The sequence below is a fragment of the Castanea sativa genome, chromosome 2 (assembly GCF_040712315.1).
Source record: "Castanea sativa cultivar Marrone di Chiusa Pesio chromosome 2, ASM4071231v1".
NCBI lineage: Eukaryota > Viridiplantae > Streptophyta > Magnoliopsida > Fagales > Fagaceae > Castanea > Castanea sativa.
The window spans coordinates 49,542,633-49,559,889 of record NC_134014.1 but is presented as its reverse complement, the minus strand read 5'-3'; the positions used below and the strand labels follow the sequence as shown (position 1 = coordinate 49,559,889).

Genomic DNA, 17,257 nt, shown 5'->3' with positions numbered 1-17,257 from the left:
CACAAGAAGTTCCTTAATTTTTTTTAATCATTTATACAATACTACATATAACAACCATTTCCTCGTCCCAGTTGTCCATACAAGATGTAGGCTAAGCTCCCTTGTGACGAAGAAGGAACAAATGAAAACATTTACAAATGTTAAAAAAAGAAAAAAGAAAAACCCATCTCAAAACAAGTATCTGTAACCGAATGCGAAGCCCACACCGACAAATCCCAAACAAAATGCCAAAGCCAAAAACCATGTCACACCTCCACCATCCTCATCACCATCCCCCTCTTTCAACAACTCTTCTGCACCCTTTGATCCCCCACAACCACAACCAGTGTTTGGGTTTTGTTGCTGTAGCCATTGTGATTGCAACTTAGAAACTTGAAGCTCAAGCAATCTCACCCATTGCCGATAAGCAAACAATCTCATTGCCTCCTCTAGCAAAGCATCGGAAAGACAGTTCCTTTCATTAACCAAACCCGCTGCTTTCATTTCTGCCTCTCTTGCACGCGTTTGTGATGACCTTAGGGCCTTCAAAAGCTCCAACTTCTCATTTTCACTGCCACTTCTATACACGTTAAACTCTTCGTTCTCATCTTCTTTAGCCATCATGCCTCCAAAAACTCTATTCATGGACGACATGACCGTCTTATCTGAGCCTGTAAAAACCTTCATAGGCGGAGGCAGATCACAATTCTGCATGAGGTCAATGCCAGGCTTTTGAGATTGCTCAAGACCCATCATCATCATCATCATCTCATTCCCATCAGAAGCCTTGGAGTTCAGCTTCTGGTTGTTCAATACCCACCCTGCCATAGGTGATGATTTCATGCCTACAATATTTGGTTAATTCTGATTGATTAGCTTGATGGGTTTTGTTCAGAATTTACGAAAGAAAGGCTGAAGATCAAAAGGTGTTTGAAGCGTAGAAGCTGGGAAGAGGAGGGTTGGTGGTGGAAACGGTGGTTGGGTATATGGGTAAGACTTCTAGAGCAATAAATTCGGGAAATAAGCGTGGCGTGAAGTAATGGGGTAGTAAATGTCACATATGGTTTGGTATGCCATGGATAGTATATAGATTTCAATATCCTGAGTTACAAGCTGCTTTAATAGTTTAATACCGGGGATTTGGAAATTCGTTGCTTGTTTGCTAGGACAAATAAACGTTACAGCTTTTTGTCACTGTGCCAAGATTCTAATATCCCATCTAATCTATGAAAACGAGTATCGTACTCCTAAAATATAAAGCCTTCGAAAAGGACAACTTCTTCTGACTTCTGAGTTAATGTCTCATGTGAAAGTGTTTGGCTGGTTGGACTAAAGCTTATGAAAATCTTGTGTCCAAAGCCTTATTAGAGCATCCGCAGTGGATAGGGGATGTCCCAAATGCAAGCCCATTTTACAATTTTGAGCCCAAAAGACCAATCCAACAAAAGATGTAAAATACAATTATTGCAAAAAAAATTCAATTGAGCTATAGTGCGATTCTAAACAAAAAATTCAACGAAAGATGTAGAATCGTACTGTAGCTCAATGGTAAAAACAAAAAAAATATTTTAATCGGTTTTGGTTTTCTCTCTCCTCTCTCAGATTATTATTTTCATTTTCTTTCTCTCTTTCTTCTACTCTCTCTTCTTCCTGCTTTCTCTTCTTCAATGACATGGAGGCAATGGCGTGGAGGCTCGACAACTTCTGTGGTGGAGGCGTGGAGGTCGTGGGTTTGTTCATGGGTTTCCGACGACCCTCTCTCTCTCGCCATAGCTGTTGGTGAGAATAGATGGGTTTCATTTTGGTGAGAATAGATGGGTTTCATTTTGATTTTTGATTTTGATTTGGCTGGATTTTGCTCAGCGGAGGTGGGTGGTGTGACTGAGAGCGGTGGAGATTGGCGTGAGTTTTGACGAGATCGGCGTGGTGGAGATTGATGGGTGGCGAGATTGGCGTGGCGGAGATCGGTGGAGCTGTGGTGGTTGTGGCGTTGTGATCGGCGTGGGTGTTAATGTTTTTTTTTTCCTGGGTTTACTGGTATATGTTATCGGCATTGTGGTGGCTGTGGCGATGTGATCAGCGTGATGGTTTTTTTTTTCTTTTCAGTTTCGTCGATCTGGGTTGATATGGATGATAGAAGAGTTGTGTGGAGGAGTTGGGTTGATATGGATGAGGACTCTGGAAGAAGGGGAACAGTGAAGGGAGGATTCTGGAAGGTAGTGTGGACTGTGGACGATAAAATTGGGAAAAAACAAAAAAGGAAAAAATATATTTTATTGTGAAGATATATTATTTTAATGAGTAGAATAGAAAAATAAAAGTTTGGATGTTGGGTGTATTGAAAAATGGTATTGTATAATTGATAAAGTGGCTTTTTGGATGGTAAAATAGGATAGAATTGGGATAAATGAATGTTGATGCTCTTAGTTAAGAAAATGGCTGTTTGTAAATTCAGAGCATGGACTATTTTATTTAGCTTTTATAATTGAAACAAGTGGTCAAATGATCAATTCATGCATCCAATTTTTAGTTATTTTTATATGGAGTGATTACACTCTCCTGCCCTGAGATTTGAGAGAATGAAACTCTACCTCAAATTTGAAAAGAAAAAAACACTTCACTCCCTTGTAGTTTTAAGACACCCTCCCAACTTTTGTTTATATTAGTAACGAAATATTCTACCTTTATATAATTTTTGAAATGGAGGATAATTTTTGAAAACTTCCCTTAAAGATACATAATTTTTTATATTAATTTAACAAAGTTTAGTCAATTAGATGTCAAGGGAGAAAGTGTTTTTTCGCTTCAAGTTTGGGATATAGTGTCATTTCCTTCAATCTTAAAGGAGGGGAGTGTAATTACCCCTTTTATATTAAAAGAACATTAAATTCTATATTTGAATGATATTTTGAAATATTATATTATATTTGTTAAGTTGTTTTGAATAAATATCCATACTTTCTTTTGATTTGAGTTTTTGAGCTTTTTGCTTTTATAATTGAAATAAGTACTCAAAAGATCAATTCATGCATCCTATTTTTCGTTATTTTATATTAAAACACATTAAATTATATATTTGAAAAATAATATTTTATTTGTTTAATTCTTTTTTATACTTGCATATTTATGTTTAAATTGAGTGCGAATTTTCTTTTAATAGTTTATTTTTGTTCTTAATGTATTCTTGAATTGATTTTTTTTATATTAAATGAATTAATTATTAATTCAATGGTTGAACAAATGATTCAATGGTTGAACTAGTGAATAGTGATGTGAACTATTGTGTGGGTTCTTTTTTGTCAATGCACATGCCCAAATGGAAAACAAGGATCCTGGGTCTTTGTACTTAAGTTTAAGGGACTGGGTTTGGTTCACCGCAACCAAGTTGGACTGATTTCGAATAAGGTTGTGTGCAAAACGTGAGTCCTACAATACATACATATTGACACATGGAAAATACATATATATTGCGTAATGAGGAACAATAAAGAAACAATATAAGTAAAGGGAAGATGAAATAAAACGTTAGGGATTCTTAGGATAATAAGGAATGATTCTTTATTTTCTTAAGTTTTTAATACATCATGCTCTTATTGCATTAGGATATGTTACAAGGTCCAAATAAGTTCAAGAATCACAAACTTAGATAGCTCCTCAGGCTTTTAAGACTTGCGAAGTTTGAATCCCTTTGAATCCAAGTGTATTCTCTAGTGATTGTTTTAGGATCCTAGACGATATTTTCCTTCTTTTCTCTCTTTTTGAATTCTAAAAGAGTTTTCTAAAGGATCTTTTCCCTTTGATTCACTGTTACTGAATGATTTTTGCTAATGACTTCACCCCATTTTATAGAAGATTCCTAGGGTTTTTGGTGTACCAATGATTTCCTCCATTTGCTGCTCTGGGTACCAGAACTAATATTGTGTCAGCAACATTGGTGGTTGGTCACTTCCTTATTTTCTCCTTTTAAGGTTTCCTTCCAAAAAATCCCCAGCTGACCTTCCTCTTTTGGGGGGTCCTAGGGACTGATTTTTAATCTCTTTTTTCAAGGAATCTAGAGAGGCTTTTCAGAACCTCCCTTTTAGCTGTCTAATCCTTTGTCTTTTTGTTTTTTTGTTTTTCTCTAAATAGGTAGATTCATTTCTATCAGGTTGAAAGATCCCCAACCACCTTCTTTCATGGTCCATCTCCCTAGATTCCCTGAGGTACCAGACCTTTTTTCATGAAGTGTTGGTTCCCAAGTTTTCTGCCCCTTTTCTGCATCATTAGGTGGCTGATGGGACATATCTGTTTTCATTCTTTGTGTTCCTAGGCATGCTTCCTTGAGCTGTCTCAATCCTAACCTGGCCCTGCTGCATATCTCAAGGATCCCAGGCTTCTGGGAATTCCCAAGTATCTTGGTTTAGTTTTCTCTTTGAGTTCCTCAATGTTTTTCTCTTTTAAGGGTTGGGCTGAGCTTCTCTTTTTCTTTGTTTTATAAGGCCTAAAGTTTACCCATTCATGGGTTTGGGCCCCTTCCTATTGAATTTTAATGAATTTGGGCCTTACCCTTTTCTTGAAAGCCCAAATGGTTCTTGGATTTCAATTTTTTGTATTGTTTTGGGCTTTGGTGTGATATTTTGGACCTCAACGACTATTATACCACTCAAAAAAAGTCTAGGACCACAAGATTTTTCACAATTTTATGCACAATTGTGACGCAGAAAAATGTGAGTGGTAGAGAAAAAATGGTAAATCTGAAAGCAACAAGTAGCTAATTATAGTTTGTCACGTAAAATAATTATGATAGAAGTTATGACCTTTTATATGGTGCTAAAATTTGTGGTTTTATATTCGCATTTTGATTGATTTATTTGTTAAGAAGCTTGCAAAATTTGAAACTGAAATTAATAAAGCCAAATCCATGCCTGTTAAAAGGGTTGTTCAAAAGATTCTGGACCCGTTTGGTACATGTGTTTAAACACATGTTTTCAGTTTTTAAACATTACACGTATTTCTATACACTTTTTCACCCATACATATTTTAAAAAAATACAAACAACGTTACTAAAATAACGTTATCATATTTTGCTCAGTTTGCAAGATTTTAGAAGTTGGAAAATATTTTTTAATTCATTTCTCTTTCTTGATGATAGCTAGAATAAGAGAAGAGTTAAAAATGTTATTTTATTTCAATTGATATAAATCTGTCTTAATATAAACATTTCTACATTTTAATTAGCTTAATTGATAAAGTTTTTTACTCTTAAATAGGGATTTGATTTTGAATCTTACCTACACCAAATAAATCATAGATGACTTAGTTTGATAATAAGGAATAATAATTATCAAGTGGATGTCATATATTTTAAACCTTATGATATCTACCAAAAAGATATAAATACTTATATTATTAGCATGTTCTTTTTCTTTCTCTTTATTTTTTTATTTTCAAAAAGTATTACTAGCGATAGCGTGTTTTAACTTAAACAAAAGAGTATTACTATACATTTTACTACACAAAAATTTACAACCTAACATACAAATAGGCTGATATGATTAGTACCACTTTAACAACTAATAAATAAAATTTTAAGTAATTTTTATGTGATTAGTGACACATCAATTTATAAAATTTATATAATAAAATTTGTCACATCTATAGGATAGTTGAAAATAAAAGGCATTATCATTACATATCTTTTGCGTGGTATTCATTCCACAAGTACAAGTTTTTGTGAGATTGGAAGGTAGGTAAGAAACATCTTTAGGAGAAAACTTCACACATATATGCTTAAATTAAGTTAGAGTAAGATTTCTATCCTAGATAATAAATTCTTATTAAAATGTTCGAAAATTATTTATTACATTAATGTTGTCATTATCTTGTGCTCACTGCTTAGAATGACTCAACCAACATGAATAAAACCATCATCTTGGTTGGTTGTGGCCAAATGTCATGCATCTATAGTAGTGGAGTAATTATAAAGGTAGTTGTCATCCGTTTTCAAGGTTTGTTCATCTATTATCATGCTGGTCTTCAGAATTGTGTTTAACTAATCCTTAGGTTTTATGACATCATTATTCGTTAATCATGTTTATGGTTAGAGTTTCCCTATCCTTTCTCCATTATCCACCTACCTCAAAAAAAAAAAAAAAAACCCTTAAATTTATATTTTCTTGCTTTTATTTGGCTTTCTGTAAAATATAAAGGTGCCAATCAATTGAGTGATAAGATTCTTATCGGAATATTATCTAATTGTACTAAGGATAAAGTTTGGTTTCAAACCAGTTTAGAGCTTCCTTCTCCAACCCACTATGTGATTGTGACTAAGGGTGTGCATCAAAAATCAAATACACCAATCCAACAAAATGACCAAACCTAATTCAACCCGACGGCTTGAGTTAGTTTTTTTGGGATGGATTGGGTTGGAATTTTATTTTAAGTAGTGAGTTGTGTCAAGTTTCGAGTTGATAGTTTTTCCAACCCATCCACTGTATATGTAACTTTATTTTATATTTTAGTTTGATTGATGGGATCCGGTGCATTAGTGTTGTTGGTATGATCACACCCCAACATTTTGTTTCTCATGGAAACAAAAATGACAGTCAGAGTTTGATTGATATTTGTACTTTGAGAATTATTTTTGATGGAAATTTCTATTAATATCAAGCTTATTATATGAATTGTAAAAATTTATTTAAAAGATATTTAAATAATTGATGAAAGCTTAATTTCTTACTAGCTATAAAATTTGCATGCATAGCTTACTGATCCATGTGAATTGGGTTAGGTTGGAAATTTGTCAACCTGATCTTATTGGGTTAGGTTGAAATAACCCTCCAACCCAACCATGCACATCCTTAAATTTTTAAAAAAATCTGTGTATATTATTTAAACAAATCAATTAATGCATTTAAAAAATTACTCCCTCCATCCCACTTAGTTTGTCCTGTTTGAAAAGTCAAATTTTTTAAGGGAACATCATTTATTGTTTTGTCTAAATTTTAAAAATGTATTAGTTTCCAAAACTACCCTTAAATAAATTTATCAAAAAATTGAATTTCTTTTCAAATGGAGTAGTTTTGAAAATTAAATAGGGATATAATAGGAACATTAGTCAATTAATGATATTTATTATTAGAAACATGACAATATTTTGGAACATCTCAAAATAGAATAGAGGACAAACTAAATGAGACGGAGGAAGTATATGATTAAAATTACACTTAGACAATGTTTGTTTAATTGTCACACAGAGTAGATTGAAAGTAATAACTGCATGTAGAGTTGGAGCTAAGCATTTATATTGTACTAATATTCTTCTTTTGTTTGTTGACCTTTTGGTTCTTCCATTTAATGGTAATTAATTGACCTTTGGACATTTTTTTGGGACTTAGCTATGGGTGCTTCGGGACTTTGAAAAGTTAGTGGTTCTTTGGTTTTGAGTCTAAATCTTCTGTCTCACTTTTTCTGCTCCACTCTATACTTTATTAATAAAAATTTGTCACGTGTTCACCTAAGTAATTAAATACTATCATTATTGACTTATTAATGCTACCGTTATTAATTAATAGTAGTATTTAATTAATTAGGTGAATACGTGACAAGTTTTTATTGGTGGAGTATAGAGTGGAGTAGGAAAAGTGAGATAGAAGATTTGGACTTGTTGGTTTTCGCTCTAGTTTTCTCTTTCTAGCCTTTTGAGGTTTTCCAATTTAATGTTGATCTGTTATTCTTCTTTTACATTTTCATTTGCTGCAATTCTTTCTTCTCATCTTCTAGCTGAAAAATACCTGCCATATGACTATATGAGCATCTAAGTTCCACCCTCAACCAAAGGAAAAGAAATCTCCTTACCCATTCATCAGAACCTTAAATTGAAATCAATGTTGCACCAAGCCAATGGTCACATCTGACTTGAGGGAAGTATGAGCAATTATTAGGTGTTATTGAAGCATGATGATGTGGTGCTTCATTCTATCACATTTATAATATATCTCATTAAATAAATTTAGGGTGTGATATGTAAGAAAAAGAAGCACCATGACAATGTGTTTCGGAAATACCATGTCACAATATTGTAGAGCACTTAATATTTTTTAGGAAAACATGCTTCTAATTGGACGCTTTTTTGGTATTAGATTTTCAAAAAATTCAATCTCAGATTTTCAAAAAATTGAAATTAGACACGGATGCTTTTAGGTTCTTTATTTATTGAAAATTAAAAAAGAAAAAGAAAAATTGAAGATATTCCTTCTACACTAATGCTTCGAAAATTAAATATTTTTTTGACCTCCGTCCTCCTTTTTGTTTTATGATCTAAATTAGACATATTTTTTCTTGGTTGTTTTATTTATTATTTATTTTAATTATGTTAACTAGGCCCTAACTAAGATTAAAATTATTTTTATAAGTCTTTTATTATAATTTTAAGAGGGGAACATTCCTTAAGAAAGGTATATCCATGTCTATACCTGATGCCATTAGTCAGTGGGGTGAGAAATAGAGTATCAATTATATTGAGAAGTTTAGGATATAGGCTTATTTGTTGAAAATTGGGTATAATATATAATGAGCTAATTTCACTAATTTATCTAATTTTAAAATACGTTTCTTAGTAACCTAATGGGCCTGAAAATTTTGGGTTGAGCCCGGGACTATCGGCAAGAAGCCAGTTTGAAGCCTTTGTGGGCTCTCTACCTTCGTTGAGTTGGGGCTTTCAGTGGGACACTGCCCAATTTCTTTGGAAAATTCAATTTATCTCATTAATAAAAATTGAGACTAAGCATTGAACATGTTGCTTTAACGGACTATCATTCACTATTTTATGCCTAATTTCTCTACTTTCCAACCATTACCACAGACTTGAGAGTGAGATAGTTTCGTTTCATTATTGTGGGCGAAGACTGGAACAGTCTATCAGTATTTGCTATTTAACTCTGTAATCAATGATAGTAGAAAAATATGATTGGAAAAAAGAGAGAGAAAAAAGCTCATACCTAGGGGTGGCAATTCGTGTTCGCGTGTCGGGTTCGTGTCGTGTCAAGTCATGAGTATTCGACTACATAGGTCAACACTAACCCGACATGTTTATTAAACGGGTCGAGATTCCTCAACCCTAACACGACCCATTTATTAAACGGGTCAGTCGTGTCGACCTGTTTATCAGATTTTATCAAAATAAAAAATAAAAATTAATGAAAAAACAAACAAATAAATATTTTTAATATAAAATTCAAACTAACGAGTAACTGCATCACAAATAATCATTCAAAATTAAAGCATATCCCAATATCACAAATAATCAATCACAATATGTCAAAGAATATAAATCACAACAACTAATAAGTTCATATACCTAGAGTTTGAAGGGTATATTGGTAAAATATCATTTAATTAAACGGGTCAGACGGGTCAAACGGGTTCTATGTGTTCAACACTAACCCAACCCATTTATTAAACGGGTTAGCCGTGTCAACCCGAATATGACACGAACCCGTTAAGCCTCAACCCATAACCTGCTAATTTCGTGTCGTGTCGTGTCGGGTTCGCGGGTCGTGTCAAATTTTGCCACCCCTACTCATACCTTTGTAAATATAAATATAGGACAAAACTTAGGAATAGTATATTAAGTGTTGCTCCTTACGTTTTTCTCTTAAGATTCAGCTATGTGGTTATTTAATTAAAATATACACTTCCATTTTATGAGAAAAAATTCACATGACAGAATCTTAAAAAAAAGAACCTAAGGAACAACACCGTAAATACTTAAGTTTTGTTCATAATTATATAAACTGTGAAAAATTAGAAGTTTAATATATTATGTTCATTATTACGAAATTTTATCATATATAAGATTTGAAATGTAAATTACCTATACTATAGAAGATATTTGATTTAAAAAAAATACATATATTAAATTTGACAAACTTGTGCCAAGATCTAGAAAAAACTATTTGATATCTTCCACCTATCCTTTATTTATTTATTTTATACACATTTATGTTTATTTATTTTATACACGTTTATGTAGTGGAAGGGAAATTTGAATATGGGATGTCATTGTTGAAAGCACCATACTATGCCATTGAGCTATATGACTTTTGGCTTTCTAGCCTTTTGCGTGTGTGGGCGCACATAGTTTTCAACCTATCTTTAGTCAACTACTATTTAGGCACTAGATCGATACAACAATAACAACAAGATTATTATTATTATTAGGAAATCTAAGGAATAAATATTTTTTTTTTATTCTTTATTTACTTTGTGTGATTAGAAAGGTTATTGATATACTATACCTACATTTGAAAAACATAATGTGGATTTCCCCTATACTGTTTTCCTTCATAGCGTCATAGCCTTAGGTCTTACAATTAAATGTCCACATATTAGGTAGGGTTGGATTTGGCCTTAACTTTGACCCAACCCGATCCTATTGGGAGGTAAGAAGGAAGACTTGCCATCAACCAAAGAGTATCAATGGATTGAATAGAGTTGGATTTCCATTGGTTGAGTTGGTTTTGGTTGAAATCGGGAGAAGCAGTGGCGATTGAGATTCTAGAGGATCTTTGTTAGATATTGCGAGATCGCCACCAATCCGGGTAGAGATCTGAACATAGACAACAAAGATATGAATGGAGATGGCAAGGCTTGGTTGGATTGGGTTGATCGATTCTTGGAAGGGTTGCCACTAGACCCATCAGAATAAGATTTTCAAGCTGCAAACCTGTTGCTAACCGCTACTCTCACTGGATCAAGTGGGTTTTAAATTGGGTAGGGTAGAATGAATTGTTTAGGCCGTTTCAATTTTGGACAACCCTACTTGCAATGGAAAAATTGCTCTACCATTATAAACATTTTCTTCTCTAGTATTGATCAAATTGAGCATATGTGGTGATTTTGTTAAACATCATGTGCCTGGGGAAGGGCTAGTTCAATAATGAGTACTCATAATTAGTTGAAATTGAAATTTCTTGAATTTTTGATCAATTAATTAATTTAAAAAGACAAGTGGAAGGAAAGCCTTATACATGAGTCTCAATCTCATCTTCTAAGAAATACTTTGATCCTTAGCCTTTAAGTTTATTAACAAAATAGGAACTAAAATTTCTTGAATGTTAATTATTAATTGTACTCATAAGTTTAATTGTATCTACAACTAAAAGGAAAGGGAAATGGTATCCTTACAACATTTTCATAATACTATCATAACAAATTCTAATTGACAAATTGTTATTGATTGTTATTGGGGAATAAAAAAGTAACTTAAGTGATGAGTTCAAACTAGAATTACTAAGAACTTACCACTTATGATTTATTGCGAAAGTATTTTGAAAGTATTGTGGACGTATCACTTCTTACATGACATTAGACCCGCCACTCGACCCATTAGGATGAGATTTTCAAGCTGCAAACTTGTCGTTGATCACTACTCTCGCCGAATCAAGCAGGTTTTAAATTGGGCTAGGTAGAATGAATTGTTTTGGTCAGTTCAATTTGGGACAACCCTACTTGGAACAAAAACATTTCTCTACCATTACAAACATTTCTTATCTAGTATTGATCAAACTTAGAATATATGTTGATTTAGTCACGAAGGGTTAGTGCAATAATGAGTACCCATAATTAGTTGAATCTGAAATTTCTTGAATTGTTATTATCAATTAATTAATTGAAAAAGAAAAGTGGAAGAAAAGCCCTAAACATAAGTTTCAATCTCATCTTCTAATAAATACTTTGATCCTGAGCCTTTAAGTTTATTAACAAAATAGGAATTGAAATTTCTTGAATGTTAATTATTAATTATACTCATAAGTTTAATCGTACCTACAAATAAAAGGAAAGGGAAATGGTATCTTTACAACATTTCCATAATACTATTATAACAAATTCTGATTGTCAAATTGTTATTGATTGTTACTGGGTAATAAAAAGTTAATTTAAGTGGTGGGTTCAAATTAGAACCAGTTTGAACTTACCACTTATGATTTATTGAGAAAATATTTTGAAAATGTTGTGGATATATTACTTCTTATATGACATTAGACCCACCACTTGATCCATTAGAATAAGATTTTCAAGCTGCACATTTCTTGCTGGCCAATATTCTCGCTTGATCGAGCGGGTTTTAAATTGAGTTGGGTAGAATGAATTGTTCTGGTCAGTTCAATTTTGGACAACCCTACTTGCAACGGAAAAATTGCTTTACCATTACAAACATTTCTTATATAGTATTGATCAAACTAAGCATATATGGTGATTTAGTTAAACATTTTGTGCCTGGTGAAGGGCTAGTGCAATAACGAGTAGCCATAATTAGTTGAAATTGAAATTTCTTGATTTTTTTTATCAATTAGTTAATTGAAAAAGACAAGGGGAAGAAAAGCCTTATACATGAGTCTCAATCTCATCTTCTAATAAATACTTTCATCCTTAGCCTTTAAGTTTATTAACAAAATAGGAACATAAATTTCTTGAATGTTAATTATTAATTATACTCATAAGTTTAAGAGAGGTGTTGCGTCCACAACATTTTCACAACAATCATATGTGGTTAATTATTATTGATTCAAATTTGAACATTCTACTGAGATTACTTTTTTGTCATAACAACAACAACCAATAACAACTTGTTACTTAAAATTTATTGTGAAAATGTTGTGGACAACATTTCTCAATCGTACCAACTAAAAAGAAAGGAAAATTGTATCTTTACAAAATTTTCACAACGCTGTCATAATAAATTCTAAATAACAAATTGTTATTGACTTTTATTGGGAAAAAAAATAATTTAAATTATAAATTCAAATTAAAACTAATAATAACATATTTAATAAAAAATTATTTTAAAAATATTGTCTACGTGTCACTTTTAACCCAACATTTTATTGCATTGAACGTGTTTGGACTGTGAGTGGTGGGGTCAAAGAAAACGTCTGATGACTGTTTTCTAGTGCTTCATTGAGTGATGAATAAATTGGAGTCTTTTGGGTAAATATTGGTAAAAATGAAGTTTTTTGGGGTTATAGTCACTGTTCGAAGTTATTTGGGAAAATGAGGAGAGAGAGTGAATTTCGGCAACAGTGTTGCCGAAATTCGAAGAAAAGTATGAGAGAGAAAATCCAAACTGAGGAGAGAGAAATTTTGAGAATTTCGGCAACAGTGTTGCCGAAATTCCTTCTGCCCAAACCCTGCCCGCTTCACTGAGTGCCCATGCGCGTGAGTGCCAAAAGGAAAAAATAAAAAAGGTTTGTGGCAATCCCATTGCCGAAAATGGAGGGAAAAGAAAAAAAAAAAAAAAAAAAGAATTACAGCAATGGGATTGCCGAAATAGGGGGGAAAGAAAAAGAAAAAGAAAAAAAATAAAAGTGGCCATGTAGTGCCGAAATAGGAAAAAAAAAAGGAAAATTCGCAATGGGTTGCCGAAATAGGGGGAAAAAAAAAAAGTGGCCATGTAGTGCCGAAATAGGAAAAAAAAAAAGGAAAATTGGCAATGGAGTTGCCGAATAGGGGGAAAAAAAAAGGAAAATTGGCAATGGGTTGCCGAAATAGGGGGGAAAGAAAAGAAAAAAAAAAATTGGCAATGGGGTTGCCGAAATAGGGAAAAAAAAAAAAAAAAAGGAAAATTGGCAATGGGGTTGCCGAAATAGGGGAAAAAAAAAAAAGAGGAAAATTGGCAATGGGGTTGCCGAAATAGTGGGGAAAGAAAAGAAAAAAAAAAAAAAAAATTGGCAATGGGGTTGCCGAAATAGTGGGGAAATAAAAGGAAAAAAAAAAAAATTGGCAATGGGGTTGCCGAAATAGGGGGGAAAGGAAAAAGAAAAAAAAAAAAAAAAAAGGAAAATTGGCAATGGGGTTGCCGAAAATTTGGGGAAAGAAAAAAAAAAAAAAAAAAAAGGAAAATTGGCAATGGGGTTGCCGAAATAGGGGAGAAAAAAAAAAAAAAAAGGTGGCTATGTAGTGCCACATTTGTTTTTTTTTCTTTCCCCCTATTTCGGCAATCCCATTGTCACATTTCCTCTTTTTTCTTTTTTTTTTTCCTATTTTGGCACTACATGGCCACTTTTTTTTTTCCCCCTATTTCGGCAACCCATTGCGAATTTTCCTTTTTTTTTTTTTTTCCTATTTCGGCACTACATGGCCACTTTTTTTTTTTTTTTTCTTTTTCTTTCCCCCCTATTTCGGCAATCCCATTGCTGTAATTATCTCTTCTTTTTTTTTTTTTTTTTTTCTTTTCCCTCCATTTTCGGCAATGGGATTGCCACAAACCTTTTTTATTTTTTCCTTTTGGCACTCACGCGCATGGGCACTCAGTGAAGCGGGCAGGGTTTGGGCAGAAGGAATTTCGGCAACACTGTTGCCGAAATTCTCAAAATTTCTCTCTCCTCAGTTTGGATTTTCTCTCTCATACTTTTCTTCGAATTTCGGCAACACTGTTGCCGAAATTCACTCTCTCTCCTCATTTTCCCAAATAACTTCGAACAGTGACTATAACCCCAAAAAACTTCATTTTTACCAATATTTACCCAAAAGACTCGAATAAATTGTCTATATCAATAATTTAATATATTAAATAAATTAAAAAAGAAAAACCTTTTGAGTATATATTGGACAAGCTTCTTTGGGAGCCCAAGGATTACGTTAACGCGGAAATGACTTGTAATGTGCATTGACTTCCACTGAACCAAAGAAAAACGAAGCTACCGAGTAAATGCCCTAGTCTTTCACTCAAAGCAATGTGTCCCCACAACAAAGCACATCGTGGAAAAACGAAGCTAAAACCCAAAATCATTCACTACACATCAATTCAAACCACATGTTGCGGTGGAAAGTAGAAGACAGTTTCAATATCTTCTTCCTGTCTCTCTTTTTTATTTTTCTTGCATACACAACACAAAGAGGTATGGGTTTCTAATTCTATCCCCTGTTTCTTGCTCTGTTTTCGTTATGGGGCTTCATCATAGAAAACTGGATCCTGACCAAACGCCAACACGATCACCATCACCACGGCCACCAGCACCACGGTTTCAACCATCACCACTACCACGGTTACAACCACTACCACTACCACTACCACCGCCTTCTTCGGGTCCTGGAAGTTACAGTCATAGCCAAAAATATTTATTTGATATCAGTTTGATTGTCACAGCTTGTATGGTTTGTGGAGTTCTTTTGATTGGGATTATGTATGCAATTAAGAGGAGTTGCGACTCGAGGAGGAATAGAAGAATAAGGAGAAGAAATGCACCAATACTTTTTGATACCCAAGAAGATTTTTTTGATGAAGATCGGGAACCTGTGATTGACCATCCCATATGGTACATCAACACCGTTGGTCTCCAACAGTCTATTATTGATTCTATCACGCTTTGTAAGTATAGAAAAGATGAGGGGTTGATAGATGGGACTGAGTGCTCTGTTTGCTTGAGTGAGTTTGAAGAAGATGAAAGTCTTAGACTTTTGCCTAAGTGTAGCCATGCTTTTCATGTACCTTGCATAGATACCTGGTTAAGATCACACAAGAATTGTCCATTGTGTCGTGCCCCTATAGTTAGTGACAGTGCTGGTTCTCAGGAAAGTGCAGCTGTGCCGAATTTGAGTGCTCCGGGTTCAAGCCAAGAAACCCAGTTAGAGAATGCTGAAAACCATAGTGAAGTGGAAAGCAATCAAGTTGGAAGTGGTGGCACTAGTGAAAGTCAGGCTGGTGATGTTAATATTGGTGCTTTACCAATTGCGGATGGTAGATGTGCCGAAATATCAATGAAAAACTTGCATAATTCTAGCTGTGGGAATTGTCATTCTCGAGTACTAAGTAATTTGGCTGACAATCAACGAGTTGTAGAAAAAGAATTACAACCAATGAGGAGGTCGGTTTCGCTGGATTCTTCTCCTGCCTCAATGATTTATGATGCTGTAGCTAATGTTGTTACTGACCAAGAAACTTCAAAGACTCAATTAGTACCCGTAAAAAGTTCGAGAAAAAGTTTTGTTTCTAAGAGGGATAGCGAAACTTCAAGCATATACAATCTGATGAAAAGTTCTTCAATTGGGCGTTCTCTGCAGAAGGGGCCGGTTTCAATGAAAAGGTCTTTTTCGTCTAGTAGGAAATCCGGACATTGCACAAGTTCAAGCTCAATCCTTCCCATGTGAAGATGATGGTTTCACAATTTTTATATCCATAGTTTCGTGTTGGTGACCAAGTCAAGAAACTTTACTGGTATTCTCAAAGAACTTGGACATTATCTACTACTATTATTTCTGCACCAATATATATGTACATTATAAAACCATATGCTGCTATATGAAGGACGGAAAGAAGCTGTCTCTGGATGTCTGGTTCTTGTATGATGAAGCAACATCAAGAGGATGTTTTTTATGTCACAATATTAAGTCTTTTGCTAGTAATTCGAACATGTGGCTATAAATGAGTGCGGTTCTAATATTTTGCTTCTGAGTCCTGAAAAAGTGAATTTGCAATTAGGCTATTGTTATTAAAGTTTTTATTTTGAATGTTTATATTTTTCAAGAGAAATATAATGATATTTCAGAAATTATATTGTTATAAAAGTTTATAACTTGAATGTTTATATTTTTCGAGATAACTTATAATGATATTTCAAAGATTAGACTAATTTCATTTTTCATTTCTCTTACCAACCCCCCCCCCCCCCCCTTTTTATTTTTATAAATGCTTCTCTAACATATATTCATTATATTTTCCTTTGCATGGTAATTTCCATCTTGTGGGCTTGTCTCCACTCTACAATTCTAATTGTAATGACCTGAGTACTAGTATATGTGATTGCCCTTGTGTTTCTGTTGTTTTGCCACCATAACTTCTACTATGTGGGAGTGGGAGGAGTTATATAGATGCTTAAAAAATTTCATATGAAGAACTAGGGCCTGTTTAATTTGTGTGGAAATTGCAAAGTAATGCAAGACTGGAATCCCATTCCTGTGTTTGTATGGTTAGTTGACCGTGAATGAAGGGGGAAACAGTAAACCATGAAGTATATCTATACAAAATTGCCTCGAGGGGTAGGGGATGATTAAGTTGTCTTGGAGGTTGAATAGGAGTGGTCATTTTTGATGTTCACTCTTTTTATAATGCTATCTGTGGAGCCGATGCTCATTCATTTCCATAGAAGAATATTTGGTACTAAGGTCCCCAAGAGGGTGTCGTTTTTTTTTGGGTGGTCAGCTGCGTGGGGTAAGATTCTCACAAATGATAATCTCATCAAAAGGGGTTTATTGCTAGTCAATTGGTGTTGTATGTGTCGTTAGAATGGGAAAATCTAG

At 33.8% G+C, this 17,257-nt stretch overlaps 2 protein-coding genes across 2 annotated transcripts; one reads left to right on the top strand and one right to left on the bottom strand.

The window, feature by feature from the left end:
* Nucleotides 1-168: 168 nt before the first annotated feature.
* On the bottom strand, nt 169-807 carry LOC142625465 (uncharacterized). Its single transcript, XM_075799117.1, has one exon. It carries the CDS (start codon nt 805-807, stop codon nt 169-171), a length of 639 nt encoding a protein of 212 aa, XP_075655232.1.
* A 13,944-nt stretch (nt 808-14,751) lies between these two features.
* Nucleotides 14,752-16,586, top strand: LOC142623401 (uncharacterized). Its single transcript, XM_075796808.1, has one exon. The coding sequence runs from the start codon at nt 14,906-14,908 to the stop codon at nt 16,106-16,108; it is 1,203 nt and encodes a 400-aa protein (XP_075652923.1). The 5' UTR covers nt 14,752-14,905; the 3' UTR covers nt 16,109-16,586.
* Nucleotides 16,587-17,257: the final 671 nt, after the last annotated feature.